General features: G+C 41.6%; 1 protein-coding gene across 1 annotated transcript in view; it reads right to left on the reverse strand.

Moving 5' to 3' along the window:
* Nucleotides 1-1,802: 1,802 nt before the first annotated feature.
* Nucleotides 1,803-18,380, reverse strand: part of cntnap3 (contactin associated protein family member 3) — a 161,887-nt gene continuing 145,309 nt past the window's right edge. Inside the window, exons 22-24 of the mRNA XM_067397378.1 lie at nt 7,491-7,709; nt 6,207-6,278; nt 1,803-2,077 (exon numbers count right to left, since the gene is read on the reverse strand). Of these exons, the coding sequence (XP_067253479.1) occupies nt 1,881-2,077; nt 6,207-6,278; nt 7,491-7,709 (488 nt within the window). The 3' untranslated portion in view covers nt 1,803-1,880. The remainder of the gene's footprint in view (nt 2,078-6,206; nt 6,279-7,490; nt 7,710-18,380) is intronic.

The raw sequence follows: 18,380 nt of genomic DNA on the forward strand, positions 1-18,380 counted from the left end.
ATATTAAGCCTTAAAGTTCTGCATAATTAAGGGCGGGGCCACTTGAGTGACAGGTGGATTCCCGCTGCTGTCGCTACTAGCCAATTGTCTGCTGTCTGTTAGCCGTCACGTCACCTCAGCTAATTCCAGCCACTGAACTGGGAATTGTTGTTGAATCGTCTTGGCATTGGCTAAAAGTTTGTCAGATTTACAATGACAATGGCTGGAGAATATGCCACAAGACACCACAAAATCCAACAGCACTGCTTGGATATTATAACTAAAATTGCTGTGCAGTTTTGAAAAATATAATTTGGGCTCATTTGTTTGTGAGTCCAATGTATACGACTGTATACAGTTTCACAACATAAACGGTGCTCAGATGGCATAATTTCTTGAAGAACAATGATGGAGAGCAGATCATTCAGAAGAAATATGACGCAAACAATGGACAATACGGACAAAAAGTGCTGTTGGATGTTTCTCAATGGACGCTCATGGACATTTTACCCAAGTGTGACAGATTGAATTCATCACGCGATCGCTATTTCATTACCAAGGTATGAAGTCCCGGTGTTGTCATTTGCACACCCGACACAAATGACAATATTACTGTTGCTGGAGTGTCATAAAACAAACACCGTAGATTGAAAGTAAACCCTTGATGATGTACAATTTCTTATCATTATTTATATTTTAGATAGTATCTAAGATAGATAGATATATAGCTCCTCAGCCTGAGCTAACTTGATCACGTCGAGCTAGGCGGGCATGGTTTCAGCAACCAGGCACCACAGCTCCACCCACGTTCCGCCTATTTGCCCATTTTTGGTCTTCCAGGAGTGACACGTGGTGACGTGCTGCCAAGATGGCGACGACTGGCTCCGCCCACTTTTGGGCTTCAAAAATGCTCTTCAGAACCTACGGCTGATGTCATGGACACTACGTTCATTGTTTTATACAGTCTATAGTTTCGACACACTACTAAATAACTCAACCAGGCCCCGCCCCTTTAATTTGTGTATGTCTTGGGCGGGAATTATTTAAATGAGGAATATTGTGATGTGTTCGTTCCCAAAAGAAAACTCAAGACTACAATGGAGGCGTTTCAGGGAGTTCAGAAACAGATACAGAAAATAACTCCTGCTGGAGCGTGTTTGTGCTTTGAAACTTTTCAGAGCTTTTTCATGCTCAAACAGCAACATCACACACTAAAGAAAGATGAATGTGTTAAAAAAAGCATAGAAGGACCCCTTTACATTTTTTTCTTGTGGCATAAAATTCAATAGAAATACATGAATAAATGTGTAGCTTCTTAAGAGACAAAAAAGACTCAAGGACCAGAGACACACGTTGTCCACAATAAACAACTGTCATAGGATGTATTTTTTGTTCCAAATGGCAAATCATTGAGAAAAAGCACGGGAAAACTGCAAGAGTGATAAATACGGAGTATACAGCCTTGTGCGTTTCCGCAAAATCTCGAACGCATGTATTCACAACAACATCACACTCGCCAACTCACATTTATTTCGATTTAGTTACACAATGATCGCTTCTTTGACTCCGTTAAACGTAATACCGAGCACTGATCCGTTCAAAGGCAGAAGGAGAAGGTGACGTTACAAAGTTTCATTTCAAAAGAATATTTACAACCAATGAATGTCATTATACACACCTTAGAAACCGTACTATTGTGCCAAATCTCTGGACAATAAATGTTTTATGTACAAAAAGGGCATAAACGGAGGGACACGTCGCTCCTTTTCAGCTGCCTCGTCGGCTGACAGTCTCTCGGACGGTTTCCCATAATGCACCGTGAATGTTAATGTCTCTAGACTCGACAAGGCATTTCAGTCCATTGGTTTAACTGGATTAGTCCGATACGAGGTGAAAGAGCGTCATATGAAATATTCTTTTTGGTTGTCACTGATAATGCTCTGTGAGTTTGGATCCGTGTTAAAGGGCGTTTCGGGACTGTCGTCCGTTTTTCCCGCTTTGGGCTCTTGGGTCTGAAACGTTTCTTTCCGCCGGTACAGGAATCGCGCCATCACAGCCAGCGCGGCGAGACTCACAAATATCACGACGGCAATGACACCTGAAAAACAGCACAGTGACACGCAAGACAGTGAGGAACCTCTGGACTTCATGACTCATTATCTTTGGATAGTGAAATAATGCAAAATGTGTGATGTCACACTGTTTTCACATGGTTGACTAACTTTAGAAAATGAAAAATAATATAAATAAAAATATTGTAAAAAATACAAATTAATAAAAATAAATATATTATTTAATATTCATTATATTAATACTAATAAAATATGCAATACATTTATGTACATTTCATTATTACGAAGAACAATTAAGGAATTCCATATCTATGATGATAATTCAACACTGCAAAAAAGATTGGGAAAATGAATATAAATAATATAAAATCCAAATGAATGAATATACAAAATAAATATATTACAAATTAATGTACATTTAATTCATATAAATTAATTAAATTAATTTATATCTATTTAACTATCATGTATTAATAAAATATTTAACACATATAATTAATAAAATATAAATTAATTAACAAATAAAAATGATAATAATTCATAATGAAAACTGAAAGAATTCCATATCTATGTTTTTTGATGATCAAAATTGGATGTAATTATTGCAAAAAAATATTTAGGGAAATTTATATAAATAATATAAAAATATGAATGAATTAATATAAATATGTGTATATTATTTATTATTAATATTGCTTATATTAATTCATATTAATATAAATATGTATCGGCAAACATATTATAAATTAATATAAATGTAATGAATATAAAACAATATAATTTGTAATGAAAACTGAGGGAATTTCATATATTTCTTTTATGGTGATAATTCAACTTTGGATAACTACTGCAAAAAAACATAAAAAATGTAATATTGGATGTAAGCACTACAAAAAACAATATACCAATATATATGGAAATTAAATGAAATAATATACAATATGAATGTATTATAAATTAACATGCTTTTAATTAATATAAATTAGTTAAATTAATGAATATACATTTAACTAATGTGTATTCATTAAATCTATACATATAATTTATAAATAAAATACATATGATGAACAAATACAAATTATAATTCACAATGAAAACTGAAAAAAATCCATATTTATGATGATAAATCAAAATTGGATGTAATTACTGCAAAAAAAAAAGAAATGGGAAATGTATGTAAATAATATCAAAATATGAATTAATTAATATAAATATGTTTATATTAATATTGATTATATTTATTCATGTTAATATAAATATAAAAAGGTAAAGATATTATGAATTAATATAAATGTAATGAATATAAAACATATATATATAATTTGTAATGAAAACTGAAGGATTTGTTTTATAGTAATAATTCATCTTCAGATAACTACTGCATATAAAAAAGATACCAAATGTAACTTAATGAGGTTTAATTGACTAATCACCATAAAGCATTCAAAAGTAATCACATAAATTGGTCATTTAGTGGCGGGTGGCTTTTAGTGACAAACTGTTTAAACTGCAGCTGCGGACAGTCAGAGGCGCTTCTGAAGGGCAGACCTCACGCCGCCGTCATGTCACAATCAATCGTAATTTAGATGCCATTAGCGATGTTTCTGGAGCTGTTAAATACAGACTATCAATAAGGGTGAGAAAGTTGGCAAAAAACCCTTGCGCCTGGCGCTCTGATGGTCTCGTTACACCACGAGACGTGTTGTGAATGCTTCTTCGTCTCAATTCTACTCGCTGTCAGAGTGAAACGCCTCTAAAATGTTTCTCTCCTTTGTGGCCGGTTAAGCATGGAGCATTTAATTATAAAGGGTAAAAGAAATGTCTAATTGAGGCACCAAAATAAATCTCAACTCAATTTAATGCCACATTACGGTGGCTGTGAAAAGGACAAAGTGCATTCTGGATGGTAGCAGAAGCCCCTTAATCAGCAAATAATTTCTTTAAATGTTTAATTAGTTTTGGGGGCCTTTGTTAATTTCATTCTATTTACCGATAACTTTGGAGAAGTCTTTATATTCAGTCAATGTGAACGCAGCTGTTAATCAGTCATTACTGAGGGCCGCTGCTGGGTTAGAGGTTTTCTGATTACTTTTATAGAGTCTTTTAAATGCACATCGTGGCTGAGCTTCCCACTTCTCTTTGCATGACAAATAATCCAAAGTCTTTGTCATTCAGTGCAAGTTTTAGCACACAAAATGTAAATTCTGCCATCATTTACTGACTCGGACAGAGATGTAATTCCAAAACTGTACCGGATGACTTTCTTTCTTCCCGTTGAGCGCAAAAGGAGATGTTTTGCACAATGCTGATGCTGCTCTTCTTAACTTAACTTATTAAACTTGGGTCTGTTTCTTACAGAAAGCTTCATATAACTCCAGAAGAAAAAAAAATAATTTTTTACAGTAAAAGACTGTAAAAATGCTATGGTAAAAACCTGCTAATTGGTTAACAGCATGTTTCCTTTCTGTATACAGTGAATAAATCTAACATGCATTTCATGTTATTTTACATCAAAATACAGTTAAATTCACAGTTTTTGGAAGTGAGAACAAGTCATCTTATATTTTACAATGAAAAACAATACATTGACATTAAAAGTTTTTTGCTATCACTTATGTACATTACGTTTTTTTTTTACATCATATGTTGATAAATAAATGTTTATATTTATTATTTTAGTGTCATGTATGTTACCATATTGATGTTTTGTATTTTGCACGTGTGCACATTCTATATATTAATATTTATCTCAACTTGTGGAAAAGCTACTTGTGGTGAACTTTGACTCTTTTACAGTGTACAGTAGTGGTCAAAAGTATGTAAGCTTGTTTCCACCATGAAATAAAAAAAGGTAATTGCGACTTTTTAACTTGCAATTCTGACACTATATATGATGCAATTCTGACTTTATAACTCACAATTCTGACTTTATATCTCACAATTCTGACTTTATATCTCACAATTCTGACTTTATATCTCACAATTCTGACTTTATATCTCAAAATTCTGACTTTATATCTCACAATTCTGACTTTATATCTCACAATTCTGACTTTATATCTCACAATTCTGACTTTATATCTCAAAATTCTGACTTTATATCTCACAATTCTGACTTTATAACTCACAATTCTGACTTTATGTCTCAAAATTCTGACTTTATATCTCACAATTCTGACTTTATATCTCACAATTCTGACTTTATATCTCACAATTCTGACTTTATATCTCAAAATTCTGACTTTATATCTCACAATTCTGACTTTATAACTCGCAATTCTGACTTTATATCTCAAAATTCTGACTTTATATCTCACATTTCTGACTTTATAACTCGCAATTCTGACTTTATATCTCAAAATTCTGACTTTATATCTCACATTTCTGACTTTATAACTCACAATTCTGACTTTATATCTCAAAATTCTGACTTTATATCTCACATTTCTGACTTTATAACTCGCAATTCTGACTTTATAACTCGCAATTCTGACTTTATAACTCGCAATTCTGACTTTATAACTCGCAATTCTGACTTTATAACTCGCAATTCTGACTTTATATCTCAAAATTCTGACTTTATAACTCGCAATTCTGACTTTATATCTCAAAATTCTGACTTTATTTATCGCAATTCTGACTTTATAACTTGCAATTCTGACTTTATAACTCGCAATTCTTACTTTATATCTCAAATTTCTGAATATAACTCGCAATTCTGACTTTTTAACTCACAATTGCGAGAAAAAGTTAGAATTGTGAGATAAAAAGTCGCAATTAACAATTGACTTCAAGCACAATTACACAATATGCTTACAAAATCTTTAACTAATTTTAAATAACATTTGAACAAAGGGTATAAATGTCAATTTTCCTATAAGCCGGACATCACTTTTGCCCACTACTGTACTTTTATGCTGCACTTTTGTCCTTTTTGGAGCTCAACAGTCTCACTGAACAGAAAATAGCAGGTAAACTTCTCAGTTCGTCTTCCACAAAGTAAATGAAGTCAAAGGGGTTTGGAACGAGTAAATGAGGATTTGGGAGAATTGTTCCTAGAGCAAGACATATGAGCAAAAAGCAGCAATATAATAAGGAATGAAATGAGAAAAGATGAGGAATGGAGTAATTCTCTAAAGCATAACATCCATTTACCTCCGATCAAAGCCGAGTCGCTGTTGATAGCATTGACTATCGGCTCACCCGCACCTACTGTACCCACATGATCTACAGCAGAGGAAGAGAGACAGACAGAAAGACAGACAGATCATCAGCAGGATTGAAGCGCTTATCACTCGCAGGTCGCGGCTCATTGAATACGCTGCTGCTTGATGAAGGAGCGATGCAGCACCAACGCAGAGGCAATCGAGAAATGATTATGCAAATGAAGGTCTTTCTCACGCAGATTAATACAGTGATCAGCCATTACGATCATTATTGCTCTAATTTAATTAGCACTGCGGATGGATTCAGTGAGCCAGCGACCAAAGTTTGCTGAAATTCAACTTTCAGGAGGAATATGGGCAGAAAGACTGAACAAACTAAGGAGAAGTTTGGAAAACAAAGTCTGAGGAAGATATAGATGCCAGAGAGTCTTGTACCTCAAAAGTGTACTCAAGCAGCTCGATGTAAACATGTCAACAGTTTAACTAACCTAGACTCAGACTGTTGCTCTTCTAGTATAAGTACTTGAACTGAAAGACAAAACTGACAGAAATTTATACTAATGCTAAATTTTGGAGTTTTACTGATTTTTTATTGACCTTTCAGCATTAGTACAGGTTCCTAAAGACAATTGTAATTAAAAACACACAATTATTTTGCTATTTTGCTAATATCTCATATTGCAAAACTAAATTCTATAATCCACAATTATTCATTGGTTTGCATTGAAGTGCTTGCATTCATGTACTTGTGCAGAGTTTAGGGTCTCAATAGTTTAAATGTTGGGTTGATATTGACTCTAAATTTACTAAAACATAAATTGTTAATCCATTGGCAAATGATTTTAGGACTGAAACAAGGAGTATCGGTCGATGTTGATTTAAAAATGGCCAAATATCAGGTGATTAATTGGCTTGACCAATAAAACAATTGAGTGCATTAGTACCCAGTAATTTGTGAGCAATTATGTCATTCGAAGTGCTTCATGGGATTCTCTACAGAATCATGGGTAATGTAGTTTTTCATCAGGAATTCAGCTGCTGAACATGATTGTTTAAAAAAAAAAAAAAAAAGAAAATATTGAAATAATTGCTGCAACTAAAGCATATACCATTGATTTACAACCTCGTAGCACACAGTAGGTCTTTAAGGTATTGTTAAAAATCAATTCCCCTACAGTGAAAATGAATGGGATTTTTACTTCCGACTGTTATGCTCTATAACTAGTGCAAACAGGGCTGTTTTCAAACTAGTGAAGGAAGTGGATGGCTTTACCTGTGAGAGAATGAGTCGTCTCAGCTGCGTAGGGGTTTGATGGTAAGGATGAACCACAGCTGGATTCGGTCAGCGGTCCGGTGACTATGACAGGACTCGTGTCTGGATACAGCAGGGCTGCTTTCAGCGGAGAGATGGAGTTAAATTGAACTACAGACAGACAGCCAGTGAAGCCCAGAGCGTTCAGACGGCCGATCTCTGGATCCATTTCACCAGATTCTGCAAAGAAGGAGGCACACATCTGAGCATTCAATCAGATCTCAATAATATATTCTCCAAGACAGTAATGAGGAGACAAATGGAAGCTTTTCTGCTTCTCCTGTGTAGGGTCTGCACAGTCTCAAGGATGAGCAGGTCCCACCATAAACTGTGTTTAAGCCTCAATTCACGGAACTTTGGTTTGTAAATCTTACATCGATTCCGGCCCGGCAGACACTAATGGATCACGAGACCTTCTTTTTATGACTATTTCGATAAGTCCCAAACCTCTCCTCTGTGACTTCAAAGGAGATGCGAACGCCACGGATTGGGTTTCGAAAGACAGGCCCGAATTCCAAACGGTCATAAAAAGAGAAAATACACGCACGCACCCACAGACACACACTCACATACAAAGACTGTATACACAAATATTATACCTGCAAATATGAATGTACCTGCCATTGTAGTGCTCGCTGCATGTATGTGTTACTAGTATAGAATCGTAGAATTGACTGTAGTAGGTTAGTTTTCATGTTAAACGATAGTAATAGAGTGTAAAGTGTATCTTCTTTATATGACGAGCGACACCTGTCGAGTTTGATCTCTCCGTAAAGCTGTGAATCCGAGCTATTCACTCATGTACGTTACATTTCTGCCAAATGCATCGTTCAATGTTTAATAATACTATGAAGGAAATGCACTGATTCAACATACCATAAATTTATTCGGGAGACAGGACAAAGGAATGTGGAAACCCGCCAAATTGCAACGCTATCATTGGAGGACGTTATCAGTAAGGCGTTCTGGTTTGTTGTCTTTAAAACACCATGACACGCGTCTTTTGGGGGCACAAGTTTTCTGCACGAGTTCCTGCCGTCAAGACGGACTCTCTTCTTTATTTTCCGGTCATATTACAACAGTTAAACCTTCGTTTGAAACTTCGCCGAAACAACCTCCGGAAGAAGAAGCAACTATCAAACCGAGCGCTCCGAAACTCCAAGCACCCTGACTAACCTATGCAAGTATAACGTTTTTACGATCTTAAATACTGAGTTTCCTTGCTGGCTCTTAAAGGTGAACTGTTGCAATTTGACCTGCTTTGATCATCTCTTTCGTTTCTGCCTTTCCCTCTACTTTGTATGTATTTGTATTTACTTGTGTCCATTTAGCCGTATAACCTGTGTATTACCCGTTTCGTATATTAAACTCATTTTATCCATGCTTTTTGTTCACTTGCTCATTTTAGCAACAACCGAGTCACTTTAACGTTCTGATTCTAATATCCTTGCTCTATATTTGAAGGCTATGATAGAAAGTTAGTCTCCCGGCCCGAGAATAACATTTCTGTCATGATAATCTGTGGATAATTGTCCGTTTCGGTGGACGAACTGATAGTTTTCCACATAATTATTCAACCAGAACTAATCATATATGTGATTGATTATAATTCGTTGTAGTTAATTCACCATATATGTTTAATTCCCCGTTGGGTCGATATATGAACGTCATAAAGCTTTCTGAATTATGATATTCATATTTCATCCATAAATTGATTAATAACTGTACATCGCTACATTTATTTGGTGGAGTATTCGCGAGCATCGTTTTAAACTTGGTTGTTGAAAAAAAAAAGAAGCAAGGTAGAATAATTGGTGTGTGATTTAATGTTCATGCGCGCTTTATTCAGTGAGAAGACGCACGAGTCCTCACACTACTCACCGTTAACAAGCTGCTTTTGTGTCTAAAAACACGGTAGTAAATTGTTGAACGTGAAATACACTGCAGTCCATTAATATGTCAAGCTCTTATCTGTGAAGGACGACAATCTTTGCAGTAAGTTACAGTTTTGAATATTAATTTCCGCTTGAATGAAACGAATTGATCGTCATTAAGCGTGTTCTGAAACGAGATTTTGTAGCGAGTTTCCTATTTAATCTCTGCAAAAGGCCTTATCTGCCGCTATTTTAATTGAATTATTTGTGTCGTCCAATTATTCAAAAATAGCGTCTCGCTCCCTTGGTAACTAATTGGACTAGCTACCCAAAAGACGTTACCAAATACAAGTCTTATCAGAAAACAGTTTACCTGCTTTATCCGATTTGACTTGTAAAGTTGGAGCCAGTCGAAAAAACGCCCTGATCCAGCGTGACTAATAACAGCAGTGAATTATCCTGCAGTTACATATTTGTGCACTAAAATTTGTGCAAAAACGGGGTCACTAAACCCCGAGGTTCCAAAGTTTTATACTTAGGATAAAAGGTTGCACCAGTCCAGTGAACTGGCACAGAAGAATCCGCCGAGATTCTAAAAAGAGTTTGTATGTGATATGTGCAGTTAGATCAGCTGAAACGCTAATTTAAAAATATCACAGAGGTGGATGCAGTAACGCTGACCAGACGCCAGAGGGCAGTCTGTCCAGGTGGGGCACCCCCTACTTCACTGTTGTGTGGACTCAGTAACGCCACCGTGTGGACGTTCTGAGTTAAAGCTGCTCTCCGTACTTTGAACTGAATTGTCTCCAAATTCGCCCGTGACTACTTCAACGTTGCTGTTATAACTGTTTGTTGATGGTTATGCTTTCCAATCGTTTTTGGAAGGTGGTTTACTTATTTAAATTTGGTTTAAACACGTTTTAAATTTTTAATTTAGATTAAGTTGCCCTTCCAACCAGAGAATTCACTTCCTGGAAGTGCTCCCCCGTGTGGACGGATCCGGAAGTCAATTCCCTGCCATCTGTGTGTCCTTTCCTCTCCTTGGTTCCTTTGGTCACAGACTTATTCTATTCTATTCTATTCTATTTTTATTTTATGTTACTCCATTCTACTCCTTTGGTTTAACTCAGTTTTGTTGGTTCTTCTCCCTCTCTTTCTCTTGAGTTATTATTTTATTTTATTTTATGTTATTTTATTAGTAATTGTTTTTTTGTTTGTTTGTTTATTTATTTTGCGTTATTTACTTCGGAAATTCTTTCCCTTGTATTACTTAATGCTGTATTCTATTCACTCTTAGTCCGGTGTCCTGTATGTTATTGGCTGGCAATAACATACACACACACACCCAAGCCTCCCTTATTTCATACACTTATTTTTAAATTTAATTGAACAACATTCAATTGTAATTTAAGATTAAGTAGTGTCAATCAGTTGGCATTCTGCTTACCAAGAAGCACTCCGCTTTAGGGAATTCACAAATAGGGAAGGCTTTCTCCTCTCTTTGCCCCACGCTGTTCTTCTGTGCATTTATTTCAATTTAATTGAGCAAGAGTTCAATTCAAGTTTGAATCAAGTGCCTCTGAATTGTGTTTTTCTTTTCTCTCTCCTTTCCCATTCTATTTCTATGCACTGGTTTAAATTTAATTGAACAGGCTTTAATTCAAATTTGAATCAAATGCATCTGAATTGTTTTGTTTTATTTTGCCTTTTGTCTGGCTTCCAGCTCAGTTAAGACCCCTATCCTGTTATCCTACACACTTGATTATTTAAATTTGGTTTAAACAAGATTTAAATTGAGATTTGAATGTACAATTAAGTTGTGTTTACTTGACTGTTTGTGTACTCGCAGACAAGGCCCTCTAGCACCCGGTGGTGAGTTGACGGTTGTTCCAGTGGGTTCCAGTGAAGTGGAGTTGCCTGGCCTGGCGAATCTGACACGTGCCTGTGTGTGAATCGCAGGACGTTTCTGGCCTCACACCACGGGCAGCACGCAGAGACATTAGCAGGTTGGGTGTGTCAGGTGCAGGGAGGCGACGAGTCCAGTTGGAACCCAAGGCAATTTTGTTTAATTTCCCTGTTTCTGCTCGACAGAACCGCCCTTTGAGTAACTGCCTGCGGGGTCAGACTCAGGGGTTGGGAAAAATTCAATTTTGACCTGCCAATCTGGCCGTCGGCGTTAATACCTCGCCTGAAAACGCAATTGTGCTGAAGGTCACTGTTTGAGAGGCTGCGTCGTGGTGCAAGAAGGACAGGACGTCCGCGGACACCGCAGTCGGGTGTGGGAACGTCTAGGAGAGGCTGCCCCGTCACTGAGTTCTCATCTGGGCACTCGCAATTCACCCCAGGCCTAGAGTAACAACGCACAGTCCCTTCCCTTAGTGAAAACTACAAGATATTACATATCTTTCATTCCTTTAGGTTCTGGCCAACGCTGTTACTTTTAAGCCATACCCTCCCTCTCAGTTTTATGACTCAACGGCGCCCTCGCCTGGCCCCGTCATAATCCCAGAGGCGATAGGAAGTTTAAGCTCAATTTCTCCCCTTTAGCCCTTCACATTTTGTTTTATTGCTATTCTACGTCTATTCCTTTCTATTTTGTTTACTGCTCTATTTCTCATTTAATTGCATCCACTCTGTTCTGTTTTCTTTTCTGCTGTGTTTGTTTCTTTCAGTTCACGTAGAAGCAGAACCTGTGAGAGCCACCACGGAAAACTGAGTAATAGATAGACGACCGAGCAGCGAGAGTCGCCAAAGGACTCTTAGAACTACCGCCTGTCAAAATCTATAGTTAAATCCGGCACTCACTCACACAAATTGACCTACGTGGTCCTTCTTGGTTTGACAATTAAGTGTCAAACCTACCTTCCACTAACTGTCTGCACCAGTTAACTGGAACCACACAAAAGAATTATCTAATTACGTATTACGTAACCGCTAATCCCTGCACAAGCTTGCATTGGTTCTTGTCTTTGTTGTGCTGTTTTTCTCTCGTCAACAGTAGAAGCCACTATGTCACGAGCATCCAGCCCTGACACCCACTGGGACCATCTCGAGACCTGGCTGGGCGTCATGACCAACCCGTTCCTGCCCAATGCCGCCGGCGACCTCCAGCATCTGAGCCGCGAGCAGCTGGACGGGGACTTGAATCGACTGATGGCCCACGATCCGATGCAGAGCTACAGTCACAAAGAATGGGCAAGACTCATCGGAGGCCTCGCCCACAACCTCATCGCCCAGGCAAGGCTCAATGAAAGGAGCAACGCACTTCTGGAGCAGGAAGTCGCGGCGCTCAAGCTCCAGGCTGAGGAAGCCCGGAGGAACCAGGCTCAGACCCAACATCGTCTTGATCAGCTACTGCTCGAAACCCCAGATCAGCGTAGGACAGCGGAGGAATCTGATCCTGAGCTACAGGAGGAAGTCGAGAGACTCCAAAAGGCCCTCGAAGAGCTCCACTTGGAGACGGGGCGCAGAGAGCAGATGGAAAAGCAATCCATAGAGGAACTAACTGGAAAACTCCAGCAAGGTGAAGCTCTCCTAGCAAGAGCAGAGATTGAACTGAAAGAAAGAGATGCTAAAGCCCGGGCCTGTGAAAATCACCTTAAACTGGCCCGAAGTGAGATCACTGCTCTGAAACAGCAAAGAGACTATCTTAGAGATGAATTGGACACTGTGCACCGAGAACCAAAGCATTCCTATAAACTGCAAAGCGAATTGGGAGGAGACTTGCATGCCATGCAGCTCCCTCTAGCCACTGGACCTAAGTGCCCCAGTCAAGAGTCCCTAGTTCGCGAGGGGGTGAAAGCCCACTGCCAAAAACATCCAGCCTCCAAGAACCATGGTCAGGAGCAAAGGGATGGGAGCCACCCCAGAAAAGCCGCGCTGCGAGCTATGGCGTGATTCCCAAAGAGCTGGACAAGCTAGCAAAGAATATCCCCACTTTCACTCCAAACCCAGCAGGGGGTGTCGACGTGCACGCGTATTTGCAAGACATTGACTTCCTGTTGCAAAATGTGGCCAACGTGAGTGCATGGGACAAGTTGTATCTACTCCGCATCACGTCCAGCCGTGACGTGCGCAGCTTCCTGGATCGGCAGCCAGAAGCTGTCAAAGCAGACTACCAGCTGCTGCGACAGGCTCTGATCAAAGAGTTTTCTGACCCTGAATCGGACCAAGGGCTCCTCGCGGCCATGGATCTTAAACAGGGCCGACTGGAAACTCCACAAGCATATTACAACCGTATACGAAAGGCCTACTTCGGAGCACGCAACGAACCAGGAATGGAGGAAGATTTCAACTTTAAGACTTTGTTTCTTAGAAACCTGCACACTGCAGTAAGTCATCATCTGGGAGTCCTGGCCTGCCCACGAAGTATGTCTATTCAACAGCTGCGAGATTTAGCCTACAAAGCTTATTCCAAGCAAAGGGCCATATCTGAAAAGACTGTTAAAAATCCAACCATCTACCCGGTCTCTGATCACTGCCCAGAACTGGTCCTAGAGGGCGCACACACACACCACAGTGACAGACCGTTCAACCGAGAGGCAAGACAGTTCCCAGCCAGCAGAGGGCAGCCTCACCACGAGGGCGCCCGTCCCAAGCACCAGAGCGGACACTCTGAAAGATTCTGGGACAGGCCACATCCAGCCAGCAACCAAAGGGGCGGGGCCGCATGGGAGACCAGCCGGCGACCCAGAAATGGCAGGCCTTCATCGGATAGAGCCTCAAGCCCCAATCGCCAAAGACAGAAGGCCTCTCGATGTGCATCAAACAAGTCCAAGTCCGAGCCCTCACAGGAGTCGAGCAACGCAGTTATGTCTGAGTCTGCGGAGATTCTGAAAGTCCTGAAAGAGCTGATCCAGAAAAAGCCCAAAAAGAAGGACAAGTCAGACTCCTTATGACTAGAAGCAAGGTCTGCCCCTAACGTCTGCCCTGACAGCCCTTTAACACAACCTCACACCCAACTCACAGTTGACCAGAGACTTACCACACAGTCAGTTAGTACATCACAGAGTGACCTCATCACACAGTCACCTCAGCCAACAACCGCACACTCCGAGCAAACCAGCTCACATCAACCCACCGACGACCAGGACGCCACGGTACCAGAAAGTGCCGTTTTGGTTGTCTGCCTCCCAAACGAATCACATAACACCAGCCCCACTTGCTTATCGGTCAGCACCCAAGCCCCGGTACCAAGACTCCTGGGAAACCTTATCGAAAAGGGGGTGGCCCGAAAGCTGTACATAGCCATCACTGTGGAAAATGATGTGAGGATTGAGGCCCTTGTAGACACGGGAGCAGACCTAACTTTGATGTCAACTAACCTTTTTGAAAGACTCAGACATGAAGCAAAGAAACAAAATCGAACTCTTAAATCACAAAAATGTGAGCTAAATGTGCAGTCATACAGCCAAACTGAGATCCAACTTGAACAAATAGCTCCCATTCATCTAACCATCGGTCCAATGAGTTTGGTACACCCCGTATACATCTCACCGATGGACACGTTTCCCCTGCTCATTGGCAAAGATTTGCTAGATCGCTTTGAGCCCCTATTGGACTTCAGACAGCTGAAAATTTGGGCTCAAGTACGAGAACCGCGGCCTTTCCAGTCACCCAGGTCATCTGAGCCAGACTGTCAGGTCACAGAGGTCACGGGAAACCCCACAGCTAGCTGCGGGAACCCCGTCTCAGCACCAGGGCAAAGTTCAAGTTCGCTCCTCTGCACCTTTCAGCTCACCACAGACTCTGACTCCTTCTGCCCCAAGGTCACACCAGACCTGCAGCTGAACGGCTTAACAACCACAGACATTATTCCCACACTGTGGGCAGACAACTCAGCCTTCAGCCACACGCTGTTAAGTGCTCTCAGTGAAGGAACACCGGACCTCCCATTTGTCAACAAGCAAACACACTTTCCACTAGACTTTCGTCTGCCAACCATGATGACTGTCAAGGACATCTGCGTTTTGAACTGCAAATGGAACAACCGGCATTTAACCCATCCCTTCCTGGTCCTTCCAGACCTCCTGATGCACTCTAATGCTCACACGGACAGTGCAAATGAGTTGTTGTGGGCCCCAATGACTGTACAGCTTCCTGTTGTCCCTGTCAACACTGCCAACTTCCTGTCAGGCCAGACCACCCAAGAGGTCTGCATCCTGATCCACATACAGGAAACTGTAGTACCACCTTACACCAAAGGGGGTGCTGTTTGGCTCCACACACAGGAAACTGTAGTACCACCTTACACCAAAGGGGGTGCTGTTTGGCTCCACACACAGGAAACGGTAGTACCACCTTACACCAAAGGGGGTGCTGTTTGGCTCCACACACAGGAAACTGTAGTACCACCTTACACCAAAGGGGGTGCTGTTTGGCTCAACAGGCAATGTGGTCAAACCTTAAGCCACATGCTGGGCTCCTTCACACTTTCACCTGAAGGCGTGGAACTTAGACTCACTCTAAAAGCCACACCCTTAACTGAAGTGTCATCTTATGTAGTCCACAGTTGGCTCAACGAATGCATGGTCACAGACATCAGCATTCCCAAAGCCTATCATCTAGAATGGATAATGGACCACAGCCCCTATGACTTTGAACTCAGGTTAACAGTCATTAACTTAATACCAGCTGCCATGGCCCCAGAAGGAAGCTTAAGCAACACAAGTTTCACAGCATCCTTCAAGAGCATCTCCATCACCCCCATCAAACTGGTACCCACAGAACAGGTGCACAGAACGGAGCTGATGGAGGACAAACACCTTGCAGTACCCACAGTCTCTGACCAGCCTGCCTGCGAAACTCAAAAAGGCGCTGCACCACTGACAGCCAACCTGACAACTAACCCCACAACAGAGGAGCCATTCCCAAGGTTTGAGCCTAAAGGCCAACAGATCCAGAAAAATGCAAATGTCCCAAAGAATGATGCAGACTGTCAAAAACTTCAACAGTTCCTGAACAAATCCAGAGTGTCATTTGCCAAAGACTCTTTAGACTGTGGCCTCACTAACTTTCATACAATGGGTGTTTCCACACACCCAAACACTCCTCCCACCTGCATCAAACAGTACAATGGTCCTATTGCCTCACATGAACCAGTGCAGGAAACTAGTCGTTTCATGGAAGAAAAAGGTGTCACCTGCCCATGCAACAGCACCTATTCAGTCCCTACCTGGTCCATTGTCAAACCAGACAGCAAGTGGCGACCCACCAGCGACTTCAGGAAGCTGAACCAGCAAGTGCCACTGCCACGACGTGCCAGAAAGCACAAGTCTGCACGGAGCGGAGATTCAGCTGCCTGCCAAAACGGCTATAACAGCACACCAGCATTGACACTTGAGATAATGGTACCCCAACAACAGCAACCAACCTGTCACAGGTACCTCAAAGAGAATGCGTGCCAAGGAATGCCCACGGCCTACGTCGATGGACGTTCCTACAGCCATGAGGGCATCCTACAGGCAAGTGCAGGGGTACGATGGTTAAACAACCAACCCTGCCAACCACAGAACGGCAGGTGGGGTCCCCAGTCACGTCAGTATGGTGAAGCAGCAGCTACCCTCATAACCCTTCAAGTCTCCTCTGTCCATAACATCAGAGGACTCATGTGCACAGACGCACACTATGCTAGATCTTGTTTCACATACCATCTTCTGGGCTGGAAACAAACTGGTTTCAAGACTAAATGCAACAAGCAGGTGAAACGTCAACACATGTTCCAAACACGTGATGACATCACCCAAACACACGACACGATCACTTACGGGGAAAAGGTGAAAAGATGCTTAAAGCAACCAGGGCGTGACAAAGGCTTGAACGACCAAACTAATGCCCTTGCCAAGGCTGGCACACTGCATAACAAGCTATGGTCACACCCACCCCATTCACCCACCCTCAGTGTGGCAACAACAACCCGCAGCCAGCGGACTGTTCCTGCAACATTTCCCGCCTTACTGCCACTGCCACTGACAACCAAACTTGCCAACACTTCCATGCGAAATGTTTTGCGCCACCACTCAGACCCCTCCAACCTCCCGTTCACGGCATATGGTCCCACGACGGCCCCTGGCCACAAACGACTACATGAGTCCAACCACATGCTGCGTGTGGGAGTGAACTTTCTAAAATATGTCCCTGATGTCCTCACTGCGCCAAAGCTTGTACTGCCACAGGGCCAAAAGGGGGTGAACTGATGTACGCCCACAACACACCATGTGCCAAACACCATGGCACCAGAATCACTCATGAGACATTAAAACAAGTGGCGTACTGGCCCAGCATGCAGCAAGATGTGGCAGAGCACGCCAGAGGATGTCAAGTTTGCCGTCACGTCCAGACTGCAAACGCAAAGCACCGAGCTCCACTGCAAAACCGAGGAGTCACGTTTCCACGGTCAGTCGACCAGAAAGACTGGACTGTAAAACCTCCTCTGATGCTCATGGCCATCACAGACACCATACAGGAGTCAACTCAGGTGTTCCCCACGGAACTACTGATGGCACGGCAGGTGCCACTGCCGTTGCACCTGTACCAACCGGGAGACTTGAGTCTCATCACAGCCTGCTCCCCTCATCAGCATCGCAACAAGCTCCGCCTACCACTGAGAAAACAACTCGCAACACAGAGCCAAACACTACGAACCACCTGCAAATCCCGGAAAGGTATTGTGGTGGTTCTCTATACTCACAGTTTCCTGCTGATCCAAACGGTGAACTCAAGGAAGCAACTGTTTACTGTCTTCCAAAATGACTTCGCCCAAACTCAGCTCGTCACTGCTCTAATGACGGACATGCTGCGGGAAGTGAGCTCCTCCATGGACAACCTGGCCATGGGAAGGATTCCCCCATACCTCGTACCCCTGAGCCTCGTACAAACTGTGCTGGCCTCTGCTGCCGTCAGACCCACGGACCCTATCCAAACCCACCTTGCCTACTCCCTGGGTAGTGCCATCCTACTGCATGTCGACCCCGAACAA

The sequence above is a fragment of the Chanodichthys erythropterus genome, chromosome 10, assembly GCF_024489055.1.
Source record: "Chanodichthys erythropterus isolate Z2021 chromosome 10, ASM2448905v1, whole genome shotgun sequence".
Lineage (NCBI taxonomy): Eukaryota > Metazoa > Chordata > Actinopteri > Cypriniformes > Xenocyprididae > Chanodichthys > Chanodichthys erythropterus.